Source organism: Oncorhynchus tshawytscha, linkage group LG10 (assembly GCF_018296145.1).
Source record: "Oncorhynchus tshawytscha isolate Ot180627B linkage group LG10, Otsh_v2.0, whole genome shotgun sequence".
Classification (NCBI taxonomy): Eukaryota; Metazoa; Chordata; class Actinopteri; order Salmoniformes; family Salmonidae; genus Oncorhynchus; species Oncorhynchus tshawytscha.
The window spans coordinates 72,237,678-72,265,301 of NC_056438.1; the positions used below are offsets into that span (position 1 = coordinate 72,237,678).

The 27,624-nt window shown below is 42.4% G+C and overlaps 1 protein-coding gene across 8 annotated transcripts in view; it reads left to right on the top strand.

The window, feature by feature from the left end:
- The window catches only part of LOC112259651 (myomegalin), a 113,561-nt gene that overhangs the window by 45,688 nt on the left and 40,249 nt on the right, over positions 1–27,624 (top strand). For 5 of the 8 annotated variants that reach the window (XM_042329001.1, XM_042329006.1, XM_042329005.1 and 2 more), the window contains exons 1-15: positions 6,820–9,153; positions 9,958–10,095; positions 10,810–10,929; positions 11,776–11,868; positions 12,038–12,262; positions 12,369–12,527; positions 12,672–12,773; positions 13,591–13,728; positions 14,269–14,448; positions 15,021–15,215; positions 15,467–15,649; positions 15,866–16,111; positions 16,262–16,368; positions 16,778–16,920; positions 25,283–25,404. In XM_042329001.1, the coding sequence (XP_042184935.1) occupies positions 7,813–9,153; positions 9,958–10,095; positions 10,810–10,929; positions 11,776–11,868; positions 12,038–12,262; positions 12,369–12,527; positions 12,672–12,773; positions 13,591–13,728; positions 14,269–14,448; positions 15,021–15,215; positions 15,467–15,649; positions 15,866–16,111; positions 16,262–16,368; positions 16,778–16,920; positions 25,283–25,404 (3,492 nt within the window). In that variant the 5' untranslated portion in view covers positions 6,820–7,812. Of the gene's footprint in view, positions 1–6,819; positions 9,154–9,957; positions 10,096–10,809; positions 10,930–11,775; positions 11,869–12,037; positions 12,263–12,368; positions 12,528–12,671; positions 12,774–13,590; positions 13,729–14,268; positions 14,449–15,020; positions 15,216–15,466; positions 15,650–15,865; positions 16,112–16,261; positions 16,369–16,777; positions 16,921–25,282; positions 25,405–27,624 lie in introns of those variants that run through there. The other 3 variants (XM_042329002.1, XM_042329003.1, XM_042329008.1) reach the window with 3 other exon arrangements.

A 27,624-nucleotide genomic window follows, 5' to 3' on the forward strand; every position in this document is an offset into this window, starting at 1 on the left:
GTATATACAGTAACAGGTATATACAGTATGCAGGTATACAGTAAACAGGTATACAGTAAACAGGTATATACAGTTACAGGTATATACAGTAAACATGTATACACAGTATTCAGGTATACAGTAAACAGGTATATGCAGTAAACCAGTATATACGGTAAACAGGTATATACAGTAACAGGTATATACAGTAAACAGGTATATACAGTATGCAGGTATATACAGTAAACAGGTATACACAGTATGCAGGTATACAGTAAACAGGTATATGCAGTAAACAGGTATATACAGTGTGCAGGTATATACAGTATGCAGGTATATACAGTATGCAGGTATATACAGTAACAGGTATATACAGTAACAGGTATATACAGTATGCAGGTATACAGTAAACAGGTATATACAGTAAACAGGTATATACAGTAACAGGTATATACAGTATGCAGGTATACAGTAAACAGGTATATACAGTAACAGGTATATACAGTAACAGGTATCTACAGTAACAGGTATATACAGTATGCAGGTATACAGTAAACAGGTATATACAGTAAACAGGTATATACAGTAACAGGTATATACAGTATGCAGGTATACAGTAAACAGGTATATACAGTAACAGGTATATACAGAAACAGGTATATACAGTATACAGGTATATACAGTAAACAGGTATATACAGTAACAGGTATATACAGTAACAGGTATATACAGTATGCACAGGTATACAGTAAACAGGTATATACAGTATGCAGGTATACAGTAAACAGGTATATACAGTAAACAGGTATATACAGTAACAGGTATATACAGTAACAGGTATATACAGTAACAGGTATATACAGTATGCAGGTATACAGTAATCAGGTATATACAGTAACAGGTATATACAGTATGCAGGTATATACAGTATGCAGGTATACAGTAAACAGGTATATGCAGTATGCGTCTGTGTTGACTGGAGTGGGGTTAGATAATAGAAATAGATGCGCTGCTGTGTGTCAAATGAAATTAAATGAAATTAAATCTTTATTTAAAGTGTCACTATACCTCACTTACAGTTGAAAGAAAGCCGCAGTACAGTGTATGTGTATCCTGTCATTTTGATCAAGAGTGTTTGGCTAATCATCGTCACTTGTTAGTTTTGGTAATCGACAGTCATCATCTCTTCTCAGTCATTACCACATATTAGTCGTTATCTATAGCTAGTCATTACCAGAGCCATGTATTTAGAGAGTTGGGCCAATGAGGTTTCTGCATTATGATGCATTCTCATGTCACTACAACATTCTATGGCAGCCATGTTAGAGCGCCATTAACATTCCACTGGGAATATTTAAACATTGCTATGTCACTGTCCAGAATTAGAACAATATTCAACATTCTACAGGTTGTCTCAACTCTCTAGATGCATGGCTCTGGTCATATCCATTATTTTTATTTTGATCCTGTCTCACAGAGACTCCCAAGGCTCTTGGCTGTGGTCATATCCATTATTATTCCTTTGATCCTGTCTCACTGAGACTCCCAGGGCTCTTGGCTGTGGTCATATCCATTATTATTCCTTTGATCCTGTCTCACTGAGACTCCCAGGGCTCTTGGCTCTGGTCATATCCATTATTCTTCCTTTGATCCTGTCTCACTGAGACTCCCAGGGCTCTTGGCTCTGGTCATATCCATTATTCTTCCTTTGATCCTGTCTCACTGAGACTCCCAGGGCTCTTGGCTCTGGTCATATCCATTATTCTTCCTTTGATCCTGTCTCACTGAGACTCCCAGGGCTCTTGGCTCTGGTCATATCCATTATTCTTCCTTTGATCCTGTCTCACAGAGACTCCCAAGGCTCTTGGCTTTGGTCATATCCATTATTCTTCCTTTGATCCTGTCTCACAGAGACTCCCAGGGCTCTTGGCTCTGGTCATATCCATTATTCTTCCTTTGATCCTGTCTCACTGAGACTCCCAGGGCTCTTGGCTGTGGTCATATCCATTATTATTCCTTTGATCCTGTCTCACTGAGACTCCCAGGGCTCTTGGCTGTGGTCATATCCATTATTATTCCTTTGATCCTGTCTCACTGAGACTCCCAGGGCTCTTGGCTGTGGTCATATCCATTATTATTCCTTTGATCCTGTCTCACTGAGACTCCCAGGGCTCTTGGCTGTGGTCATATCCATTATTATTCCTTTGATCCTGTCTCACTGAGACTCCCAGGGCTCTTGGCTCTGGTCATATCCATTATTCTTCCTTTGATCCTGTCTCACTGAGACTCCCAGGGCTCTTGGCTCTGGTCATATCCATTATTCTTCCTTTGATCCTGTCTCACAGAGACTCCCAGGGCTCTTGGCTCTGGTCATATCCATTATTCTTCCTTTGATCCTGTCTCACAGAGACTCCCAAGGCTCTTGGCTCTGGTCATATCCATTATTCTTCCTTTGATCCTGTCTCACAGAGACTCCCAAGGCCCTTGGCTCTTGTCATTTGGTGGCAGCTTTGAATCCTACACATATTTGTTGTTGTGTGAGTTTCTCATGAAGCAGCCAAATCCCCAAGGTGCCTCTGGAGGCATTTTACCTTGTAAATCAGCTTGGCTCTAAGATGCAAATGTGACTATCACGGCTGATCTCAGCTCAGATTTCACACAGTGATGTTGTCCTATTGCCTTGGCCACTGCCAGTTGTAACTAAGGCTGAATGGATCACTATTACTCAAATCCATTTCAGTTTCTTTAGAAGACTGAGGCGGAGGGGTCTTTGAAAGTGGAAAATGAATGCACAGGCACAGGCAATGGAATGGCACACATTGAACTTTGGATTTATTTGCCCCATTAAATGACAGAAAAATACCTAAATATCAATATTTTCTGGCCTATAGTTACACCTGATAGTAAGGGTAGAAAGAATGTTTACCTGTCTGTCAACATGTTCTATATCTGTGTACACAACAGAGCACGACTGTATACAACACAGAAGGCTTGCAAGTGTCTGTATCCATGTATGTCAATGAGTGTGCGTGCAAGGATGTGTGTTGGTGCGCATTTAGTGGCTCGTGTTTCAGCGAGGTTGTCAATAGGTCACGCTGACCTTCTGGTGCCAACTCTGACACACACAGATATCAAGTTGTGTTGTCTAAGATACCTAGCTTCTAATTGGTTCTCCAGACACCACAGTCAATGAGATCAATCTAAATGGCAGGCCATCCAGGAGGGAGAAATGTTATGAATGAAATGCGCTGTGGGTCTATGCTTAAGTCCTTAAAGAGGAGCTTGAAGGAACTATCTGATTTTGCAGTGGACTCTGCTGGAGAGTACTGAAGCAGTCCTCATTTTAAACCCCAACAAACTTAATCAAGGACCCCCAACTACCCCCAGACTGTCATTTTAAACCCCAAATCCTCAACAAACTTAATCAAGAACCGCCAACTAACCCCAGACTGTAATTTTAAGCCACCCATAATAAGGCATTAGTGAGGATCTGACCTAGGACATACAAGGTCAACTCTGCCCTCAGAGAAAATGTCTGCCATACAACATCATATAGTAAGGTAATGAAGCCTACATGGGTTTGAAAATGAAGCATAGTAAATATTAGCAAAATCACATACAGGTTTTTGTTATGAATCATGTATTACTCTTGACTTTAAATAAACTGTCAATTTGATGGGTTCAATTTGGTTTAACCAGTCCCTTTAAAATTTTTATTTTACTAGGCAAGTCAGTTAAGAACAAATTCTTATTTATAATGATGGCCTAGGAACAGTGGGTTAACTGCCTTGTTCAAGGGCAGAGCTATCAGCTAGGCCCCCTTATCCTATCAGCTAGGCCCCCTTGCCCCATCAGCTCGGGGATTCGATCTAGCAACCTTTCAGTTACGGGCCCAATGCTCTAACCACTAGGCTACCTGCCACCCAAATAACCCATCCCTTTTGTAACCTATCCCCTTTGGGTTAACCCATCCCTTTTGATAATCATTCCCTTTTGGTTTAACCCATCCCTTTTGGTTGAACCCATCACTTTTGGCTTAACCAATCCCTTTTGGTTGAACCCATCCCTTTTGGTTGAACCCATCTCTTTTGGTTTAACCCATCACTTTTGGTTTAACCCATCACTTTTGGTTTAACCCATCCCTTTTGGTTTAACCCATCCCTTTTGGTTTAACCCATCCCTTTTGGTTTAACCCATCACTTTTGGTTTAATCCATCCCTTTTGGTTTAACCCATCACTTTTGGTTTAACCCATCCCTTTTGGTTAACCCATCACTTTTTGGTTAACCCATCCCTTTTTGGTTAACCCATCCCTTTTTAGTTAACCCATCCCTTTTTGGTTTAACCCATCCCTTTTGGTTGAACCCGTCCCTTTTGGTTTAACCCATCCCTTTTGGTTGAACCCATCCCTTTTGGTTGAACCAATCCCTTTTGGTTGAACCCATCACTTTTGGTTTAACCCATCCCTTTTGGTTTAACCCATCCCTTTTAGTTTAACCCATCCCTTTTGGTTGAACCCATCCCTTTTAGTTTAACCCATCTCTTTTGGTTGAACCCATCCCTTTTGGTTGAACCCATCCCTTTTGGTTGAACCCATCCCTTTTAGTTTAACCCATCCCTTTTGGTTGAACCCATTCCTTTTCCAAGAGAGACTTGGAGCTAGTAGCCATTTGTAACATTCTGTTCTGAGGCAGCATGCTATTTTGAGAATCAAATCTGATATGTGCAGTCACAGTGTGAGTGTATGACTGTCCGTGTGCACACCCTCAGGGATACACAGTCACTGGTCACTGTGGAAACCTATGAGCCTAAAGCATTCTGGGTAATGTGGTTTTGTACAGCTCATTTATTCACACAGCCAAACCATATTTTAAATGTTGAAGCCAAATGTGATGTTTCAATGTCATTGGGTTGCCCTTGTCAGTAAGTTAATTTATTGTCAGTAAGTTAATTTATTGTCAGTAAGTTAATTTATTGTCAGTAAGTTAATTTATATGCGGCAGCGTCTCTCATGTTGCCTCGTGTTTCTAGAAAAACCGGTTTACCTTCATATGTCAACATATCTGTCTACACCCCTCCATTCACAGCACAGGCTACAATAGCAGTCCCACATCCACCAGTGTCGGTGCATACTGCACCACTAGTGCCCCTCTCTTTGTTCTGTTCTTGTAGCATATGTAGTCGTAGTAACCGGTTTTATGGCCCTCTTGTCCTATTGTGTCACTGTGTTTCCCTCTCTGCTTTAAATCACTCTTCCTGATGACTAACTGTAATGGATAGCCTTGTGTTGTAGTCTATTTCCCACAGACAGGCGCCTGGTTGAAGGCGTTGGAGCCTGGGCCTCCTGTGATATACAGTTCTAGAATAGAATAGAATAGAATACAGTACAATAATTATTCTTGACCACATGACTATATGCTATAACTAGAGTCCAGGTCAGGACATGGTCAGGACATGTGGTCAGACAGGAAAGACTCCAGGCCCTAAGTGTATAGAGTAGAATAGAAGCACTTTGTTGTTACACTCAACAGCAAGCAGCACTATGAGAGCTGTGGCCAGCCCATCTGTTGAGATCTGTTGGGTTCTAGAGCCACTGCCGTTACAGTGTATCTTCACTCATACAATCATGTCATACAATCATGTCATACATGCCAGATCTGTTTTTTTTTCTTCCCATAACTATTAATAATGTACGAGATATAAAATATAAATGTAAACATCGGAACCATCCACCTTCGCTATTATGGAAGCTTTTGCCTGATAATATATAATAATATATGCCATTTAACAGACGCTTTTATCCAAATCGACTTACATTTCATGCATGCATACATTTTACATATGGGTGGCCCCGGGAATCGATCCCACAACCCTGGCATAGGGCATAGGAAACTCTATGTAAAATGTATCCCCTCTGCTTTGCAAAGCATTAATGGCATTTACTTGTAAGTGTATTTATGAGATCTTATTTGCATTTAGAAGACGCTCAATATGAGGAAGGAAAGGTTATGCAGCCTGCTCGGCCTGTTCAGTGGAAATTAGTTCAAGTCAACCCTCAGGCTGTGTGTGTGAGTGTGTGAGTGTGTGTGTGTGTGTGTGTGTGTGTGTGTGTGTGGGTGTGTGTGTGTGTGTGTGTGTGTGTGTGTGTGTGTGTGTGTGTGTGTGTGTGTGTGTGTGTGTGTGTGTGTGTGTGTGTGTGTGTGTGTGTGTGTGTGTGTGTGTATTATCTAAACATGCTACCCAAAGAAGTAAATGTTTTTTTGCTTTGTTAAATATAGAATCAATTCAACATTGAATTTGATATCAAATTCTGTATTTACGAAATAACATTGTGACTGAGTGTGTGGTTCTGTTTGAGTAATTGGTATTGACCCCATAAAAGCACAAAAATAGCCTGGTGGAAATGAACAAAGCAGAGAAAATGATGTTAGTATTGGTTTTCATTTAGATTATTTCTACTGGTTTACAAGAGTTTATGCAAAACACTGGGAATATAAAGTCATTTACATTTCAGAGCGTCACTAATGTCACCATGTTACTACACGGTAATATGCATTTCACCTGTTCGTTGAAGCGAATACAAAGCTTAGTGTAGAGTGGACCAGAATAACTAAGGGCATCCTGGGGAGCATTAGAGATCGTCAAAGTATTTTATTCAACATCTTTAACAAAATTGACCGAAATTTAGCTCATTATATGAAAGAAAATAACGTGTATTATCGTGTCAGATAGGGACACTTTTTAACCCCTTGATATAGACGATCAGATATCGTGCACCCCTATTGCATGAAATGGTGCGCTCCGTGCCTGCAGCCAGGTCTAGCCAGTGCTACAAAGCTGCCACATCATTGTGTGCCCAAAGGATCGCGGGGCTGAAGTGAGCTAACTCCACTGTTGACATTGTAAATCATGAATGAATGTCAAAGGATTGCGGAGGACCTGATTGCCGCTACCGAATGAATTGTTTTGGTGTGTCAATTATCCGCGGTGACGATCTTCAGTTAAAGCGATACTGCCGTAGCCTAATGTACCGGTGATAATCTATCTGACAGTGCGAGCCTCCCAATGACAGCTAACCAAGTAATGCAGCGGAACGTGCGCGTGCTTTTCTTGTTTTGGTAAACGCGAGATGAAGTCGCCTGGAGTGAAAACTCTGGTGGTTTGTGTATTTAGGGAATATGCAAGGCGCATGACACCAAATGACTTTATTTTTCCCTTTCGGACTTTAACCCATCGCTTCAGAATATCCATTACGGAATGCAACAGAATCGGTGACCAAGGATACTGGAATACTTGCTGGCTGCCCTCTGCTCAAGCAATATGCAATTACAATTCACCCAAATTCTTCATAGTCCTACTGAAGCAACAACGCTGGTCGGGTTATGAAATAAAAATAGTCATTATGTCAAGAGTATTGGATTTTGTGAGCATCTCTTTTACTTGCTGCTGTGTGCGTTTCCCTGCAGGCTACCAGTGCCAATATTAGTATTTCCTTAATGACTGCCTATCTGTTGTCTTTATGAAGTTTTAGTGATATTTATTTGTCTTCTGACAAGAGAGAACGAGGACTGTTACATGCAATATATTCCCACCTTCAATGATCTTATACACAGAGTTTTAAAGTGATTCTTCTGATGGATGAGCATTAGTCATATTGGAGCTAATAGCATCCTCTTATTCACCTCCATCAATCAAATGTTATTTATTATTTATAGGACACTTGACAGTAAACAGCCAGAACCTTTGTTTTATCATTAAAAACAAAGGTTATTTCACCATTAGACTAACGTTTTCAAGCTAAGGTGATTGGCCTCCGTCTAAGTGTGTGTGTGGAATGCTGGACATCAGAATGAAGGAGGCGTGTCGTATCTGCGCTCGTGAGCTCTGCGGTAACCAACGCCGGTGGATCTTCCACCCCGCCTCCAAACTCAACCTCCAAGTGCTTCTGTCCCACGCCCTGGGGCGAGAGCTGACCCGGGACGGGCGCGGCGAATTTGCCTGCTCCAAGTGTGCCTTCATACTGGAGCGTATGTATAGGTTTGATACGGTCGTCGCCCGTGTGGAGGCTCTGTCCATCGAACGGCTGCAGAGGCTGCTCCAGGAGAAACACCGGCTACGGGGTCTCATCGGAGGCCTCTACCGGAAGACCAATGGGGAGGAGGGTGGCGGTGGTGGAGGGGTCATTACCGGGCCTGGGGGTACGGGAGGAGGGGTACAGGGGGAAGATATGGTGGACATGTCTGGTCTGACCCATGCTAAGTACTGTGCTCTGCTCCAGGAGGACTTGGTGTACTCTCTGTATGAGTCCTGGGCTGAAGAGGGGTTGGAGTTCGGGGGTCACCACCATCCTCATCATGGGCATCGCCCTCAATACCCAGGGTCAGAGGTGACGGCTGTAGGGTCACAACGCTGTGGGACAGTCACACCTTCACGTAGGAAGTGCCAAGGGTGCACAGCGTGGCGAGTCGTGGACTCTGACTATGAGGCTGTGTGTAAAGTACCAAGGAAGTTGGCACAAAGTATTTCCTGTAGCCCATCGACGAGGTATTCGGCCAGTGTGATTGGAGTAGAAAGAGGTAGAGAAGGGGAGGAAGAGCCAGAGGGGACCCACTCCTCGCTCACACTGATCCCTGGGTCCAAGCTTCAGTCCCGGGCTTCAGACAGTGACCGTACCCTGGCGGGTCGAGCCAGCTCCAGCCCCTCCATAGACTCCCTGGACATAGCTGGAGAATCTACCCGGCTGTCTGCTATCCAAGACGGGGCCGAGGGGCAAGGGTACCCCCGGGACCCCCTGGATGACCGGTTCTCTGACTCCCTGTCTGAGGAGCATGACCTGGTGACCCCGCTGAGATCCGCATCCCACCTCTCCCTGGCCCTCTGCCTGGTCCAGAACTGTGTGTACCGGCCCGTCCAGAGCCCCAAGGGAAGCAGATTGCCTGTGCTGCTCAGACAGAGCCCCAGCGATGGAGGCTCTAGACTTAGCTTCTATGAGCCGGCCTTGGGGTTGCTGCATCGAGGTCCGAATGGAGAGGGGGAGATCCATGGCCATGTACCTGATGTGGAGGCCCCTCTGATCAGGCTGGACAGTGAGATGGATGGGGGTCTGGACCTGGCTGAGATGGAGGAGCTGTGGGAGGATCTGTATCATGAGTGTCCTCCCCCATGCCCCCACCAGGTATACCACAGCAGCTCTCCAGTCAGCTCTGGACATCGGCTCACTAATCTAATTTTATTGTCTTTGCTCAAACTTGCCAGATACTGAAATCAGAAGGAGTGTTTTTCTTTCAATAGGATACCTTATTTGACTACAAATCGTATTTGTGGCATATTTAATCATCTGTTAGATGTAAAGAATATTCCAGGAGGTTACTTGGTAGTCTGTGAATCCAGCACACAGTGCAGTGCTTCCAACCGTGACAATATTCCGGTTCTCTCCATACCCCTAGCTAATTAGCTGGGTAATCCAGCTGTCCATCTCCATCACCTAAACCTCTCCAGAGAAGATGCACATTAGAGGATGTGCACTCTGTAGCACTTAAATCTGTGTGTGTGTGTGTGTATGTGGGGTGTGTGTGTGTGTGTGTTTGTGTGTGTGTGTGTGTGTGTGTGTGTAGCATAGCGTAGGGTAATGTAGGGTAATGTAGTGTAGCGTAGGGTAATGTAGGGTAGCGTAGCATTGGGTAGTGTAATGCAGCGTAGGGTAGCATAGGGTAGTGTAGTATAATGTAGCGTAGGGTAATGTAGGGTAGCGTAGTGTAGCGTAGGGTAGCGTGGCATAGGGTAGTGTAATATAGCGTAGGGTAATGTAGGGTAGCATAGGGTAGTGTAATGTAGCGTAGGGTAATGTAGTGTAGAGTAGCGTAGCGAGAACCTATAAATATAGGATGTGAGTGCTGACATGTTAATGTGTGTGTGTGTGTGTGTGTGTGTGTGTGTGTGTGTGTGTGTGTGTGTGTGTGTGTGTGTGTGTGTATTCCAGACTCTGATCGAGGAGCAGCATAGCCAGTTGAACCAGTATGAATGTGCAGCAGGTCAGTGTATCAGTGAGCTGCAGAAGGCCCAGCTCCAGGTCCAGTCCCTGCAGACCAAGATCCAGGAGAGCGAGGCCAACAACACGGTACAGCTACACAGAGACATTACACATCCATACAACACACACACCAAACAGCACAGCTACACAGATACATTACACATCCATACAACACACACACACACCAAACAGCACAGCTACACAGAGACATTACACATCCATACAACACACACACACCAAACAGCACAGCTACACAGAGACATTACACATCCATACAACACACACACATGCACACAAGCATGTGCATTCACACGTGCACACTCAGCGCACACATATATACACATGAATGCGCACACACACTCACGCGCACACACCAAACAGCACTGCTACAGAGAAACATTGGAGCACATAAGAATAAATGTCTCCCTCTCCCCTCTTCCTCTTTCTCTTCCTCTTCCTCTCCCTCTCTCTCTCCCCCTCTCCCTCTTCCTCTCCCTCTCCCTCGCTCCCTCTCCCTCTCCCCCTCTTCCTCTCCCTCTCCCCCTCTCCCTCTTCCTCTCCCCCTCTCCCTCACCCTCTTCCTCTCCCTCTCCCCTCTCCCCTCTTCCTCTCCCTCTCCCTCTCCCCCTCTCCCTCTCCCTCTCCCCCTCTTCCTCTCCCCTCTCCCTCTCCCTCTCCCCCCTTCCTCTCCCTCTCCCCCTCTCCCTCTTCCTCTCCCCCTCTCCCTCTCCCTCTTCCTATCCCTCTCCCCCTCTCCCTCCCCCTCCCCCCCTCCCCCTCTCCCCCTCTCCCTCTCTCCAGAAGCTGCAGGAGAAGCTTAATGAGATGGAGTGTGATCTGCGTTCTATCCGTCAGGCAGCTCAGAACCAGGAACACACCATCCAGGGCCTGACCGACTCTGTCAGTACCAAGGACAACGAGGTGTGTGTGGTCTACCCTGAATTTACATCACCGCCCCAGAAACATTTGAGATGGCCTAGTGACTAAAATAATACTAATATGTGCCAGTTAGAAGACACTTTTATCCAAAGCGACTTACAGTTAGCCATGCAGACGTTTGGGTGGTCCCGGGAATTAAACCCACAATCCTGGGATTGCAGCACCATGCTCTATCAACTCAGCTACAGAGACCAACCATTTCATCAGCAGTGATTTACAGAATATTCCCAGTGGAGGAAAATGTACCCAATTGTCATACTTGAGTAAAAGTAAAGATACTGTACCTTAATAGAAAATGACTCACGTAAAAGTGAAAGTCACCCAGTAAAATACTACTTGAGTAAATTTGGTTTTAAATATACTTAAGTATCAAAAGTAAATGTAATTGCTCAAATATACTTAAGCATCAAAAGTAAAAATTGAAAGTATAAATCATTTCAAATTCCTTATATTAAGCAAATCTTTTTCATTTATGGATAGCAAGGGGCACTCTCAAACACTCAGACATAATTTACAAACAAAGCATGTGTGTTTTGTGAGTCTGCCAGATCAGAGAAAGCAGGGTGACTAGGGATGTTCTCTTGATAAGTGCATTGGACCGTTTTTCTGTCCTGCTAAGCATTCAAAATGTAACAAGTAGTTTTGATGTCAGGTAAAATGTATGGAGTAAAAAGTAAATGATTTTCTTTAGAAATATACTGAAGTAAAAGTAAAAGTTGTCAAAAATATAAATAGTAAAGTACAAATACCCCCAAAAACTACTTAAGTTGTACTTTAATTAAAGTATTTTTACTTAAGTACTTTACATTACTGAATATTCCTCCTCAGGCCCAGGAGCTGTACCAGTTAATTGAAGGGCAGAACACCACACTGTGTAAACTGAGAGAGATGGCCCACCACAACCAGATCACGCAACATCAGGTGAGACCTGACACACCCCAGACAGATCCCGATGAAACACTGAGCAGGATACCGGTTAATGAAGAGCCATAATAACCCAACTGTTGATAGATAGATGGAGACAGACACCCTTGCTCCCCATGGCCAGACTAACCCCAGCGGTTCTTGTTTGTTTGGTCTACTCTCCCAGGCTCCAGAGGGGGGCAGTGAGGTTGCGGGTCTAGCCCAGCTGCAAGGTGAGTTAGTGGGGGTACAGAGCTCTCTGTTTACCCTGGGTCTGGAGCTGGAAGCCAGTCATAGAGTGCAAAGACAGAGCCAGAGACAGGCTGAGGACCTGACCAGAGCTAAAGACAGACTCCACTCTGACCTAAAGGAGGCACTGCAGCATAGGGAGGTCACCGACAAACACAACCAGGTCAGTGTGTGTGTGCGTGCTTGCGTCCGTCCGTGCGTGTGCGTGCGTGTGTCTGGACCCCTGTGATGTAGGAGGTGTGTGTAACCTATCCTCTGTCCCACCGTAGGACTTGCTCAGTGCCCTGGCTCAGTCCCGCTCTGCGCTGCAGGCTAAAGAGGCTCAGCAGAAGGAGAGCGAGGCAGAGAAACACATGGAGGTTCAGGAGAGAGACAAGACCATCACACAGCTCAAACTCTCCCTACAGGACAAGGAGAGCCAGCTACAGGTGAGACACACACATTCACACAGACACACACACACACACACACACACACACACAACACACACACACACTGAACATACACATTAGTGCACACACATACAGACATAAACACATACACACTAACCCTATCTCGCTCTGTGTGTGTAGGAGTACTCTGAGCTCCTGGAATCAGTAGACAGCTCCAAACCCAGAGATATTCTGATGGACAAACTGAGAGAACGCATCAAGGACAGGGACAGAGCACTGGAGGTAAGAACACACACACATACTGGATAATAATAATAATAATAATAATGATCATAATAATCATAATAATAATCATAATAATAATCATAACATAACAATAATAAGATCATAATTATATAATGCTAATAATAAGATAATAATAATAACAATACTGATAATAATAACAATATAATAATAATACTGATCATAATAATACTAATAATGATCATAACAACAATATTGATTGATTTATATAGCCCTTCCTACATCAGCTGATATCTCAAAGTGCTGTACAGCAAGCAATGCAGGTGTAGAATCATGGTTGCTAGGAAAAACTCCCTGGAAAGGCCAAACCCGAGGAAGAAACCTAGAGAGGAACCAGGCTATGTGGGATGGCCTGTCCTCTTCTGGCTGTGCCGGGTGGAGATTATAACAGAACATGGCCAAGATGTTCAAATGTTCATAGATGACCAGCATGGTCAAATAATAATAATCACAGTAGTTGTCGAGGGTGCAACAGGTCAGCACCTCAGGAGTAAATGTAAGTTGGCTAATAATGATGATCATAATAATAAGATCATAATACTACTGCTAATAATAATAATACTGATCATAATAATAATACTAGCATGATCATAATAATAATAATAATATGATCGTCATAATAATAATATGATCGTCATAATAATAATAATGATCATCATAATAATAATAATGATCATCATAATAATAATATTGATCATAATAATAATAATAATACTGATCATAATAATAACAATGATAATGCTGATCATGATCATAAAGATAATAATAATACTACATGTTCTTTCTCTCTGTCCAGCGGTCTATAGATGAGAAGTTCCGTTGTCTGGAGGAGAGGGAGGAGCAGGTGAGGAGATTACAGCTGGCCCTCCGAGAGAAAGAACGAGACCTGGAGAGACTACGCTGCATACTGCTCAACAACCAGGAGACCATCACGGTACACACACACATTTGCACACACACACACACACACACACACACACACACACACACACACACACACACACACACACACACACACACATTTGCACACACACATTTGCACACACACACACCCACACACACACACACACACACATTTGCACACACACACACACACACACACACACACACACACACACACACACACACACACACACACACACACACTAAAGAAAGATACCTTGAGCAACAACGAGAATACACACACAAGTACATCTAGAGTTTATACAGTACATTGATATGTTTAGACTGTGTGTCCTACAGTACATTGATATGTTTAGACTGTGTGTCCTACAGTACATTGATATGTTTAGACTGTGTGTCCTACAGTACATTGATATGTTTAGACTGTGTGTCCTACAGTACATTGATATGTTTAGACTGTGTGTCCTACAGTACATTGATATGTTTAGACTGTGTGTCCTACAGTACATTGATATGTTTAGACTGTGTGTCCTACAGTACATTGATATGTTTAGACTGTGTGTTTGTATAGAGTCTGGATGCATTGGTGCGGGGTAAGGAGCTGGACGTGGAGCAGGCAGCAGAAGCCCACAGGAACCTGCAGTGGCTCCAGCAGCAGAGTGAGGAGAGAGAGAAGAGCACTCTGAGAGAGAGAGACACACTCATCAACCAGCTACAGTCTGCCCTGCAGACACGCAGCCGGGAGACACAGGTAAACACACACACATACAGTACACATATGGCAGGTAGCCTAGTGGTTAGAGTGTTGGGCCAGTAATTGGAAGGTTGCTGGATCGAGTCCCTGAGCTGACAAGGTGAAAATCTGTCGTTCTTCCCCTGAGCAAGGCAGTTAACCCACTGTTCCCTGGACACACACGCTAAACTAAATCGACGCTAGTGAGGACTGGCTATAGCACCAGTTTGCATTCTGTTTGCTCTTGTAACCAAAGTACAACCACTCTACAAATTTCTGCCCATTGTTGAAGCTCTTCATTGTTGGATGAAATAAGTGACTTGCAATACTAGTCCAACAATAAAATCCTGCTCTTATATCTGACCTTTACAAATACAACAGGTGTACTGATAATGTCTGTCTGTCTGTCTGTCTGTCTGTCTGTCTGTCTGTCTGTCTGTCTGTCTGTCTGTCTGTCTGTCTGTCTGTCTGTCTGTCTGTCTGTCTGTCTGTCTGTCTGTCTGTCTGTCTGTCTGTCTGTCTGTCTGTCTGTCTGTCTGTCTGTCTGACTGACTGACTGACTGACTGACTGACTGACTGTCTGTGTGCAGGACCTGACGGCAGCCCTCCTGGCTAAGGTCCAGGCAGGCCCCAGTGAGGTGGTGGAGGAGCTGAAGGCTCGCCTCGCACTGAAGGAGAAACTGTTCCAGGAACTTCTGTCAGACCGCAACCGCCAGAGCCACGAACACCAAGCACAGGTCCAGGACCTGCTCAGCACCATCAGCACCAAGGACCAGTACATACAGGTACCACACACACCACTGATCTAGGACCTGTCTCTGACAATCATCTCATATTAGCTTTTCAGTGCACCCAGCCCAACAGCAGTGATAGGGGATAGACATCCAGTAGTATATTATAGAAATTGAATGATATACTGTAGAATGGACATATAAAGCGATAGTCGATTTCAGATTCTCTTTTCTTTTTTCCACCTCTCTCTCTCCACACCATTTTCCTCTCCCTCTACTTCCCCACCACCTCCTCTCTCTCTCAGGACTGCTCTGATAGGCTCTCCCAGGTGATTGGCGAGCGGACGGGCCAGCTGCAGGAGCTGCACAGGCAGCTGTCATCACGGGAACGGGAGATGGGTGAGCTGCGGAAGGAGAGAGAGAGGGAGAGAACGGGAGAGGCAGAGCGACTGCAGAACCTATTAAAAGAGAAAGAGACTTTTATCCAGGTAAATTCTGGGACACTGGAAAACACATTTTGTGAATCTCTCTCTCTCTCTCTCTCTCTCTCTCTCTCAGTCTGTTATGAAACTGTACATTTCCACACTAGCTTATATAATTTAGACTAGACTCACACAAGCACACATGAGTACGATACCAAAAAACTTTCAACAGAGTCTCAAGTAGTAAAACTGCCATAACATAACACGGTCCTCCTTCTACAGAGTCTGATGCAGGGACAGGAGGAGAGCATGGAGCCCTCCACACCAGAGGGGGCAGCAGAGGTACATGCCATCCAGGAAGAGCTGGAGCTGGTCAGGAAGAAAGAGAGGGAGGCTCAGCTGGAGCTCTCAGCCCTGCGCTCAGCTCTCACACAGGGCCAGCAGCAGGCCCAAAAGCAGGAGGATAGATTTAAGATCCTGGCCCCAGAAATAACAGACAGGGACCAGCCCTCCAGCACTGACCACCAGGTATCCCTCTCTGCCTAAATTCTTTATTGCCTACAACATTGTCCTTGTTAAGGTCGGGTGTCTAGCCTACCGAGTGCAGTGTGTGTCAACAATTTCTCTTTCTCTCTCATTCCGTCTCTCGCTCTGTCTCTTCCTCCCCCTCTCTGTCAGAGTGTGTTGGAACAGTTGGTCAATGAGTACCACAGGCTGAACAATGCTTTGAGGGCAGAGAAGAGGCTGTACCAGAGTCTGAGCCACATCCAGACTAGAGGAGACAGGTAGAAGACAGGCCTTTACTGAGGCTAAGAATACACACATCTGGGTACCTAACAATACACAAATCTGGGTACCTAACAATACACACCTGGGTACCTAACAATACACACCTTGGTACCTAACAATACACACCTTGGTACCTAACAATACACACCTTGGTACCTAACAATACACACCTTGGTACCTAACAATACACACCTTAGTACCTAACAATACACACCTTGGTACCTAACAATACACATACCTGGATATCTAAGAATACACACATTTGTTGACAGGCAGGTACATACAAAGCTTCAGTGTCGTTAGACATTGTTATATACAGTTGTAGGCCAGGTAAAACTGTTAAAACCATGCAATCAGTTTTGAGGACATTTGTGTTTGTGCGTTGTGTCATTGCCCCTCTCCCAGCAGCTCAGAGAAGACCCAGGTCCTGCTCACAGAACTGGACTCTGTTCAGGCATTGCGAGGGCAACTGGAGGAGGTCCTAACCAGGACCCGGAAGACCGCCCTGGCACTGGAGAGGGCAGCTAAGAGGCAGTCTGACTTTGGAGGTGGGGATGGGCAGGGACCGGCCTACAGGGCTACAGGGGGCACTGTTACTAACTCTCTGGGATATTCTGTCTAGCCATTTCATCATGAGTCAGACAAATGCACTGCAGGTAGAAGTTGCCCTTAGGTGCAAATCTAGGATCAGTTTACATTCACCTAAATCCTAACCTTAACCATTACAGCAAAAAACTCAATGCTGACCTAATATCAGTGACTATGGGCAACTTCATTCCTCTTTGGATGACATAGACACCACACAATAACCAATGCCTGTTCTAACCAACAACACATTTATGGGGTGGTTTTAGTTATATTATAATGTGGCAACATGAACCTTAGATATCTATTATTCATTATTAATATATTCAGTGTGTTTTGGATTGTTGTTTTTTTATATTGTTTTTGCAAAATGCCTCCGTGTTGCTTGTTCTGTAATGCCATTTTGTATTGGACTGTGTCTCTGTGTCAATGTTTCCAGCCTTATCGTCACAGTGATGTGATGTGGTGTGTAGATAGCCCAGCTCATGCATTACAGTGAAACGTCTTCAAGTCGTCCATCTTATTTTTTTATACCATCTTTGTGTACACAATGTATGCAGGTCCAAGATATACTTCAGCTGAAATCAAGATGATGGCCAAGTCGTTCCCTCTTATAATTCCTGTAACCTCAGATCTGGGTTCCATTCCATGGGTTTTAAAGTGCCTATCATTTGGTCGCAGATATTCTTAGTCTCAGATGATGCATGAACAACTAGATTAGTAGTCAATAGTGTTTGCTTATCAAAGTAAATAAAGTAAGAATCCTTACCCTAGTTATTTGTTGTTGCAAAACTAAAACCTTGCGCTTATCAATCTTAGACACACCACAACCCAAGTGTCTTAGATACACCACAACCCAAGTGTCTTAGATACACCACAACCCAAGTGTCTTAGATACACCACAACCCAAGTGTCTTAGATACACCACAACCCAAGTGTCTTAGATACACCACAACCCAAGTGTCTTAGATACACCACAACCCAAGTGTCTTAGATACACCACAACCCAAGTGTCTTAGATACACCACAACCCAAGTGTCTTAGATACACCACAACCCAAGTGTCTTAGATACACCACAACCCAAGTGTCTTAGATACACCACAACCCAAGTGTCTTAGATACACCACAACCCAAGTGTCTTAGATACACCACAACCCAAGTGTCTTAGATACACCACAACCCAAGTGTCTATTTGTTACATTTATAGATAGACTTTGTAATGATCACAAAAAATGTGATAAAAACATGATGATAAGATGATACCTAGTATCATTCGAGATTCAATTGGTTGGGATTGATTATGTTTTAAGGATTTTCGGATTAGTGAAGAAATGTTCCATTTAGATTTGGTGATGAAATGCCAACGTACTTCGAAATGGAAAGTAAAAAAAATGATATTTCCTTTTTTATTTTATTTTTTATTGGGGACTGGATTGCCTCTCCTGTTTTGCCTCCTTGTTCAACACAACAAACTTTCCCTTCTCCCCTGACTAGTAGAGAACAGATAAGGAGTGTTCTGTCTATCCCTGAGGTGAAAGAAAGAGAAAGTGATGATCATGTGCTTTTCTCATCCCTGTCTGAACAACCACCTCTTTCTCCACACTGTATCCATAGTCTCTGTGTCCAAAACACATACTCTTAAAGGCCCAGTGCAGTCAAAAACGTGATTTGCCTGTGTTTTACATATATTTCCACACTATGAGTTTAGAATATTCTGTGAAATTGTGAAACTTATGATAATGCCCTTATAGTGTAAGAGCTTCTTGAAAGGACGGCCTGAAATATCTGCTTGTTTTGGTGGGGTGGAGTTTTGGCCGGTAAATTAGTTAATAGAGCAATAAGAAAAAAAGAAAGAATTTCTGCCAATCACAGCTAGTTTTCAGTTTTCCCATCCCCACTCAGACCACTCCCAGACAGTCCTAGCAAAATTCTTGCTTGAGAAATTTCTCTTCACTAAGAAGCCATTTAAAAAAAATTTTTTTTACCATTTTGATTGAAATCTATCACAGCATGGTACTTAATTGTTACCCAGAAATGATTTGATAATAAGATAAAAACAGATGCATTGGACTTAAACCATTACCACACACACACACACACACACACACACACACACACACACACACACACACACACACACACACACACACATATTCTAAGAATATCTTTAAAAGACACATTTTCTTTCATAGAAGAAAGAGATCTGTCATGTTTAGGAGCTAAACAACCATCTCTCTGTCTTAACCTATGACTTCTCTGCCACTTGCATGACATTGTGGCATGCATTTCCTGCCTGCATGGCTATGTTTGATGTGATGAGTGAACAGTTATTGACAACATAAATGCATCAATCACTTACTGTTGGGCATAAATCTAATATGATACGGTACTAATATGTGCCTCACACTACGTATAGAAATAGGATGATATGAAGAAGAACATGAATGTACAGAAGGGTATAAAACATGATTTCTACACTGCCTGGATTACTGCCTGTGTGTCACCGTCACTAGCAGGGGCTCCGGTAAGGACTGGACACATGAAGATGTCCCCTAACAGAAAAGACTAGATCACACCCTCTTCATGTAATATCATGGAATTAATTACTACACCATAAATATATGATACATTGATTATACTATTTCCTATTGCTCACAGAAAGATGATTATGTTGTACGTACTTCAGTCATAATACTGTAAGTCCTTAATTAGACATTGGAATAGAGGTAGACTGAGCAACACACATACACACCAGTCTTAAATTTGCGGTAAGCTAAACAAACAGCCGTATTGTCCCCCGTCACCCACATAGCTATAGGCCCACCCCACCCTAATACACAGTGCCAAGGGTTAAAAGTACGTTTTAGATGGTTCAAAACAATCCTAACCAAGAATAATATTTTCCATAAGACTCTTCCATTGATCACAAACTGAAGATTGTATTATCCTCATTGTAATTGTTGGCAGATGTGTGTTGCTATGCAAAAACTGCACACAATACACATGCCCTGGTACGAGGAAGAGGATTTCATAGTATGAAGCATTTATATGGAAATATGAAGCTATTGGTATTTATTTCAGGGAGATTTAAACTCCTGATTGCTTGACAGATTGTCTTAGAACTTTTTGGTTGTTATTACGGTTAAATAGCCTTCTACCTACCAAACAACTATAATGAGGTAGTATAATGTTTCTACCTACCAAACAACTATAATGAGGTAGTATAATGTTTCTACCTACCAAACAACTATAATGAGGTAGTATAATGCTTCTACCTACCAAACAACTATAATGAGGTAGTATAATGTTTCTACCTACCAAACAACTATAATGAGGTAGTATAATGTTTCTACCTACCAAACAACTATAATGAGGTAGTATAATGTTTCTACCTACCCAACAACTATAATGAGGTAGTATAATGTTTCTACCTACCAAACAACTATAATGAGGTAGTATAATGTTTCTACCTACCAAACAGCTATAATGAGGTAGTATAATGTTTCTACCTACCAAACAACTATAATGAGGTAGTATAAGGTTTCTCCCTACTAAACAACTATAATGAGGTAGTATAATGTTTCTACCTACCAAACAACTATAATGAGGTAGTATAATGTTTCCACCTACCAAACAACTATAATGAGGTAGTATTATGTTTCTACCTACCAAACAACTATAATGAGGTAGTATAATGTTTCTACCTACCAAACAACTATAATGAGGTAGTATAAGGTTTCTACCTACCAAACAACTATAATGAGGTAGTATAATGTTTCTACCTACCAAACAGCTATAATGAGGTAGTATAATGTTTCTACCTACCAAACAACTATAATGAGGTAGTATAAGGTTTCTCCCTACTAAACAACTATAATGAGGTAGTATAATGTTTCTCCTTACTAAACAACTATAATGAGGTAGTATAAGGTTTCTCCCTACTAAACAACTATAATGAGGTAGTAAAATCTTTCAACCTACCAAACTACTAAAATGAGGTAGTATAATCTTTCCACCTACCAAACAACTAAAATGAGGTAGTATAGTGTTTCTCCCTACTGAACAAATATAATGAGGTAGCATAGTGTTTCTCGCTACTAAACAACTATAAATCAAATCAAATCAAATGTATTTATATAGCCCTTCGTACATCAGCTGATATCTCAAAGTGCTGTACAGAAACCCAGCCTAAAACCCCAAACAGCAAGCAATGCAGGTGTAGAAGCACGGTGGCTAGGAAAATAATGAGGTAGTATGATGTTTCTGTCACGGCCGTAGAATGAAGTAGACCAAAGTGCATATTCCTTTTTATTAGGATGACGCCGACAAAAACAATAAACAATACAAAAACAACCGTGAAGCTTAAGGGCTATGTGCCACAAACAAAGTTAACTACCCACAAAGACAGGTGGGAAAAGGGGCTGCCTAAGTATGGTTCCCAATCAGAGACAACGATAAACAGCTGTCCCTGATTGAGAACCATACCCGGCCAAAACAAAGAAATACAAAACATAGAAAATAGAACATAGAATGCCCACCCCACATCACACCCTGACCTAACCAAATAGAGAAATAAAATGGCTCTCTAAGGTCAGGGCGTGACAGTTTTTCACTACTAAACAACTATCATGAGGTAGTATAGTGTTTCTCCCTACTAAACAAGTCGTATCGTGTATCTCCCTACTAAACAACTGTAATGAGGTAATATAGTGTTATTCCCTACTAAACAACTATAATGAGGTAGTATAGTGTTTCTGCCTTTTAAATAACTATAATGAGGTAGTATAGTGTTTCTCCCTACTAAATGAGGTAGTATATACAGTTGAAGTCTGAAGTATACATACACTTAGGTTGGAGTCATTAAAACTCATTTTTCAACCACTCCACCATTTTCTTGTTAACAAACTATAGTTTTGGCAAGTCGGTTAAGACATCTACTTTGTGCATGACACAATTAATTTTTCCAACAATTATTTACAGACAGATTATTTCACTTATAATTCACTGTATCACAATTCCAGTGGATCAGAAGTTTACATACACTAAGTTGACTGTGCCTTTAAACAGCTTGGAAAATTATAGAAAATTATGTCAAGGCTTTAGAAGATTCTGATTGGGTAACTGATCATTTGAGTCAATTGGAGGTGTACCTGTGGATGTGTTTCAAAGCATACCTTCAAACTCAGTGCCTCTTTGCTTGACATCGTGGGAAAATCAAAAGAAATCAGCAAGACCTCAGAAAACAAATGGTAGACCTCCACAAGTCTGGTTCATCCTTGGGAGCAATTTCCAAACGCCTGAAGGTACCACGTTCATCTGAACAAACAATAGTACGCAAGTATAAACACCATGGGACCACGCAGCCGTCACACCACTCAGGAAGGAGACGCGTTCTGTCTTCTAGAGATGAACATACTTTGGTGTGAGAAGTGCAAATCAATCCCAAAACCATAGCAAAGTACCTTGTGAAGATGCTGGAGGAAACAGGTACAAAAGTATCAAGAGCAACAGTAAAATGAGTCCTAAACCGGCATAACCTGAAAGGCCGCTCAGCAAGGAAGAAGCCACTGCTCCAAAACCGCCATAAAAAAAAGCCAGACTACGGTTTGCAACTACACATGGGGACAAAGATCATACTTTTTGGAGAAATGTCCTCTGGTCTGATGAAACAAAAAAATATCTGTTTGGCCACAATGACCATCGTTATGTTTGGAGGAAAAAGGGGGAGGCTTGCAAGCCGAAGAACACCATCCCAACCGTAAAGCACGGGGATGGCAGCATCATGTTGTGGTGGTGCTTTGCTGCAGGAGGGACAGGTCCACTTCACAAAATAGATGGCATCATGAGGAGGGGAAATTATGTGGATATATTGAAGCAACATCTCAAGACATCAGTCAGGAAGTTAAAGCTTGGTCGCAAATGGGTCTTCCAAATGGACAATGACCCCAAGCATACTTCTAAAGTTGTGGCAAAATGGCTTAAGGACAACAAAGTCAAGGTATTGGAATGGCCATCACAAAGCTCTGACCTCAATCCTTTGGAAACTTTGTGAGCAGAACTGAAAAAGCATGTGTGAGGAAGGAGGCCTACAAACCTGACTCAGTTACACCACCTCAGTCAGGAGGAATGGGCCAAAATTCACCCAACTTATTGTGGGAAGCTTGTGGAAGGCTACCTGAAACGTTTGACCCAAGTTAAACAATCTAAAGGCAATGCTACCAAATACTAATTGAATGTATGTAAACTTCTGACCCACTGGGAATGTGATGAAAGAAATAAAAGCTGAAATAAATAATTCTCTCTACTATTATTCTGACATTTCACATTCCTAAAATAAAGTGGTGATTCCAAATGACCTAAGACATGGAATCTTTACTCAGATTAAATGTCAGGAATTGTGAAAAACTGAGTTTAAATGTATTTGGCTAAGGTGTATATAAACGTCCGGCTTCAACTGTATTGATCCCTACTAAACAACTATAATGAGGTAGTATAGTGTTTCTCCCTGTAACTATACAACTATAATGAGGAAGTTTAGTGTTTCTCACGACTAAACAATGATAATGAAGTAGAAAAGAGTTTCTCCCTATGAAACAAGTAATATAGTGTTTCCCGTACTAAACAACTATAATGAGGTAGCATAATGTTTTTCCCTACTAAACAACTATGATGAGGTAGTAAAGTGTTTCTTTCTGTAACTATACAACTGTAATGAGGTAGTATAATGTTTATACCTACTAAACAACTATAATGAGTTTTTATAGTGTTTCTCCATACTAAACAACTATGATGAGGTAGTATGGTGTTTCTGCCTACTAAACAAGTATAATGAGGTTGTATAATTTTTCTACCTACTAAACAACTATATTGAAGTAGTTTAGTGTTACTCCCTACTAAACAACTATATTGAGGAAGTATGATGTTTTTCCCTACTAATGAACTATGAGGTAGTATAGTGTTTCTCCCTCTAACTATACAACTGTAATGAGATAGTGTAATGTTTCTCACTACTAAACAACTATATTGAGGTAGTATAGTATTTCTCCCTACTAAACAACTATAATAAGGTAGTGTAGTGTTTCACCCTACAACTATACAACTGTAATGAGATAGTGTAATGTTTCTCACTACTAAACAACTATATTGAGGTAGTATAGTATTTCTCCCTACTAAACAACTATAATAAGGTAGTGTAGTGTTTCACCCTACAACTATACAACTGTAATGAGATAATGTTTCTCCCTACTAAACAACTATAATGAGGTAGTATAGTGTTTCTCCCTGCAACTATACAACTATAAAGAGATAGTATAATGTTTCTCCCTACTAAACAACTATAATGAGGTAGTATAGTGTTTCTCCCTCCAACTATACAACTATGATGAGGTAGCATAGTGTTTCTACCTACTAAACAACTATTATGTTCCAACCTTTGACTAACTGTATGTGTGTATCTGTGTGTGTATCTGTGTGTCTGTGTGTGTGTCTGTGTGTGTGTGTGTGTGTGTGTGTGTGTGTGTGTGTGTGTGTGTGTGTGTGTGTGTGTGTGTGTGTGTGTGTGTGTGTGTGTGTGTGTGTGTGTGTGTGTGTGTGTGTGTGTGTGTGTGTGCATATCCCCAGCACAGAGTGATCTAGGTCTGTTATGGAAAAACTCTTCTGTTTGTTATACTGACAGTCACATTCCAGTTGCACCTTTCTGGCTGACGTGTGTGTGCGTGTTTGCGTGTGTCAGACATTCTGTTGCTCTCTGTAGACAAGAATTTGACAATCTGAAGATTCCACAGTACCTTTTGGCATCTGATTAGTTAACAAACATTATTGCAATGTGAGTGAATTGTGTTTGTGCTTTGCATGCTTCTCTTTGTATATGGTGTACGTGCATGTTAATAATGTGTCCATCTCAACTAATACGGGGAAAAAAGGCTGAATGTCGCCATTTAGTTTGTTTTTAAGTTAATTGTGGAATGTCTTCCTGAGGACCATATGTAGTGACATGGACAGGACACAGAGAGGACCTGTGCTACACACACACCACATGGTTGGGAAAAAGACAGAGGGGCTGGTCTGTCCTGGTCTGGGCTCAACGTGGGTGTTTGGCTGTCTACTGGTCACATAACATTTCCCTCATGGCTCCTGCTGAAGTGATTCAGACCAGAGAGATGGAGAGTGGGAGGGAGATAGAGGGAGAAGGAGTGAGAGAGGGAGATAGGGAGAGAGAGAAAGAGGAGAGGGATTGGTGGGGTACGTAAGAAAAACAGACTTCGGAAGGAGAGAGAAAAGACAAGGAAGTGTCTGATCTGATCAGTTGGCTGTTGTGTTTTCAGAGCTCAGCACGGAGGAAGAAGAAGAGGAGGGAGATGATGAAGAGGGCAGCACTGATGAGTTCTCAGACAGTATTGAAGACGATGAGGATAAACTGACTGCCAAAAGTCTGGCCTCCACTAAGGTACATGTGGTTCTTTACCTTTAATTCTTAAAGGGATACTAGATTCTACACCAGTCTTGTGCCTCTCATCCCCTTATACAGTCATTGATTTCATTATAGCTAATGTTGACAATCTTCTACAGATGTAGGATCTTAATTTGAGCCTGATGCTACAGCAGGAAAATAATCCTACAACAACAGGAAATGTAAATGATTATGTTGGTTGTGATTGGTGATTGTGATTGGACATTTCTGTAGGGGTTGCTACATTTTTCGTTTACCAGGTAGTATAATGTTTCTCCCTACTAAACAACTATAATGAGGTAGTATAGTGTTTCTCCCTACTGAACAACTATAATGAGGTAGTATAGTGTTTCTGCCCACTAAACAACTATAAGGAGGTAGTATAGTGTTTCTCCCTACTAAACAACTATAATGAGGTCGTATAGTGTTTCTCCCTACTGAACAACTATAATGAGGTTGTATAACGTTTCTCCCTACTAAACAACTATAATGAGATAGTATAGTGTTTCTCCCTACTGAACAACTGTAATGAGGTAGTATAGTGTTTATAGTGCGTGTGTGTGTGTCTGTGTCGTGTCTGTTTGTGTGTGTTTGTGTGTCTGTTTGTGTGTCTGTGCGTGTGAGTGTGTGTCTGTACGTGTGTGTCTGTACGTGTGTGTCTGTGCATGTGTGTCTGTGCGTGTGTGCGTGTGTCTATGCATGTTAATGTGTGTGTGTGTGTGTGTGTGTGTGTGTGTGTGTGTGTGTGTGTGTGTGTGTGTGTGTGTGTGTGTGTGTGTGTGTGTGTGTGTGTGTGTGTGTGTGTGTGTGTGTGTGTGTGTGTGTGTGTCTATGTCCATATCCCCAGCACAGAGTGCTCTAGGTCTGTTATGGAAAAACTCTTCTGTTTGTTATACTGACAGTCACATTCCAGTTGCACCTTTCTGGCTGACCAGTGTGAGTGTGCTGCATGCATGTATCTGTGTGTATGTGTGTGTGTGTGTGTGTCAAAGTGAAAATTACAAACTTCAGAAGCCCTTTTAAACCTCAGATACGCTTCTGCATTGCAGGAAACTTCTTCTGCACCAGAGTGATCAAATTAAGATCCTACATCTGTAGCCTGGGTACCAGACTGTTTCTGTATTCAACAACGCTGCATTGTTCCCTTGCCAAATGAGACCATAACAAAGCTGTTGGCTTAAGCAGACACAGACCTGTACCCAGACTAACAATGTTAGAGTTGTTTTAACTAATCATTTTCATGTTATGTTGTATTTTTTTAAAATAATGTAACTGCAGTTATGTTCTTAGGCTTGACCAATTATTATTGACTAATTATGTACACTAATTTCCCCTCTCTCTTATTACCTGTCTTCCCCTCTCTCTTATTACCTGTCTTCCCCTCTCTTCCCCTCTCTCTCATTACATGTCTTCCCCTCTCTTATTACCTGTCTTCCCCTCTCTCTTATTACCTCTCTTCCCCTCTCTTATTACCTGTCTTCCCCTCTCTTATTACCTGTCTTCCCCTCTCTCTTATTACCATCTTCCCCTCTCTCTTATTACCTGTCTTCCCCTCTCTTCCCTCTTATTACCTGTCTTCCCCTCTCTCTTATTACCTGTCTTCCCCTCTCTTATTACCTGTCTTCCCCTCTCTATTACCTGTCTTCCCTTCTCTCTTATTACCTGTCTTCCCCTCTCTCTTATTACCTGTCTTCCCCCCTCTTCCCCACTCTTATTACCTGTTTTCCTGCCTCTCTTATTACCTGTCTTTCCCTCTCTCTTATTACCTGTCTTCCCCTCTCTCTTATTACCTGTCTTCCCCTCTCTCTTATTACCTGTCTTCCCCTCTCTCTTATTACCTGTCTTCCCCTCTCTCTTATTACCTGTCTTCCCTTCTCTCTTATTACCTGTCTTCCCCTCTCTTGTATTACCTGTCTTCTCCTCTCTCTTATTACCTGTCTTCCCCCTCTCTTATTACCTGTCTTCCCCTCTCTCTTATTACCTGTCTTCCCCTCTCTTATTACCTGTCTTCCCCCTCTCTTATTACCTGTCTTCCCTTCTCTCTTATTACCTGTCTTCCCCTCTCTCTTATTACCTGTCTTCCCTTCTCTCTTATTACCTGTCTTCCCCTCTTTTATTACCTGTCTTCTCCTCTCTCTTATTACCTGTCTTCCCCTCTCTTATTACCTTTCTTCCCCTCTCTTATTACCTGTCTTCCCCTCTCTCTTATTACCTGTC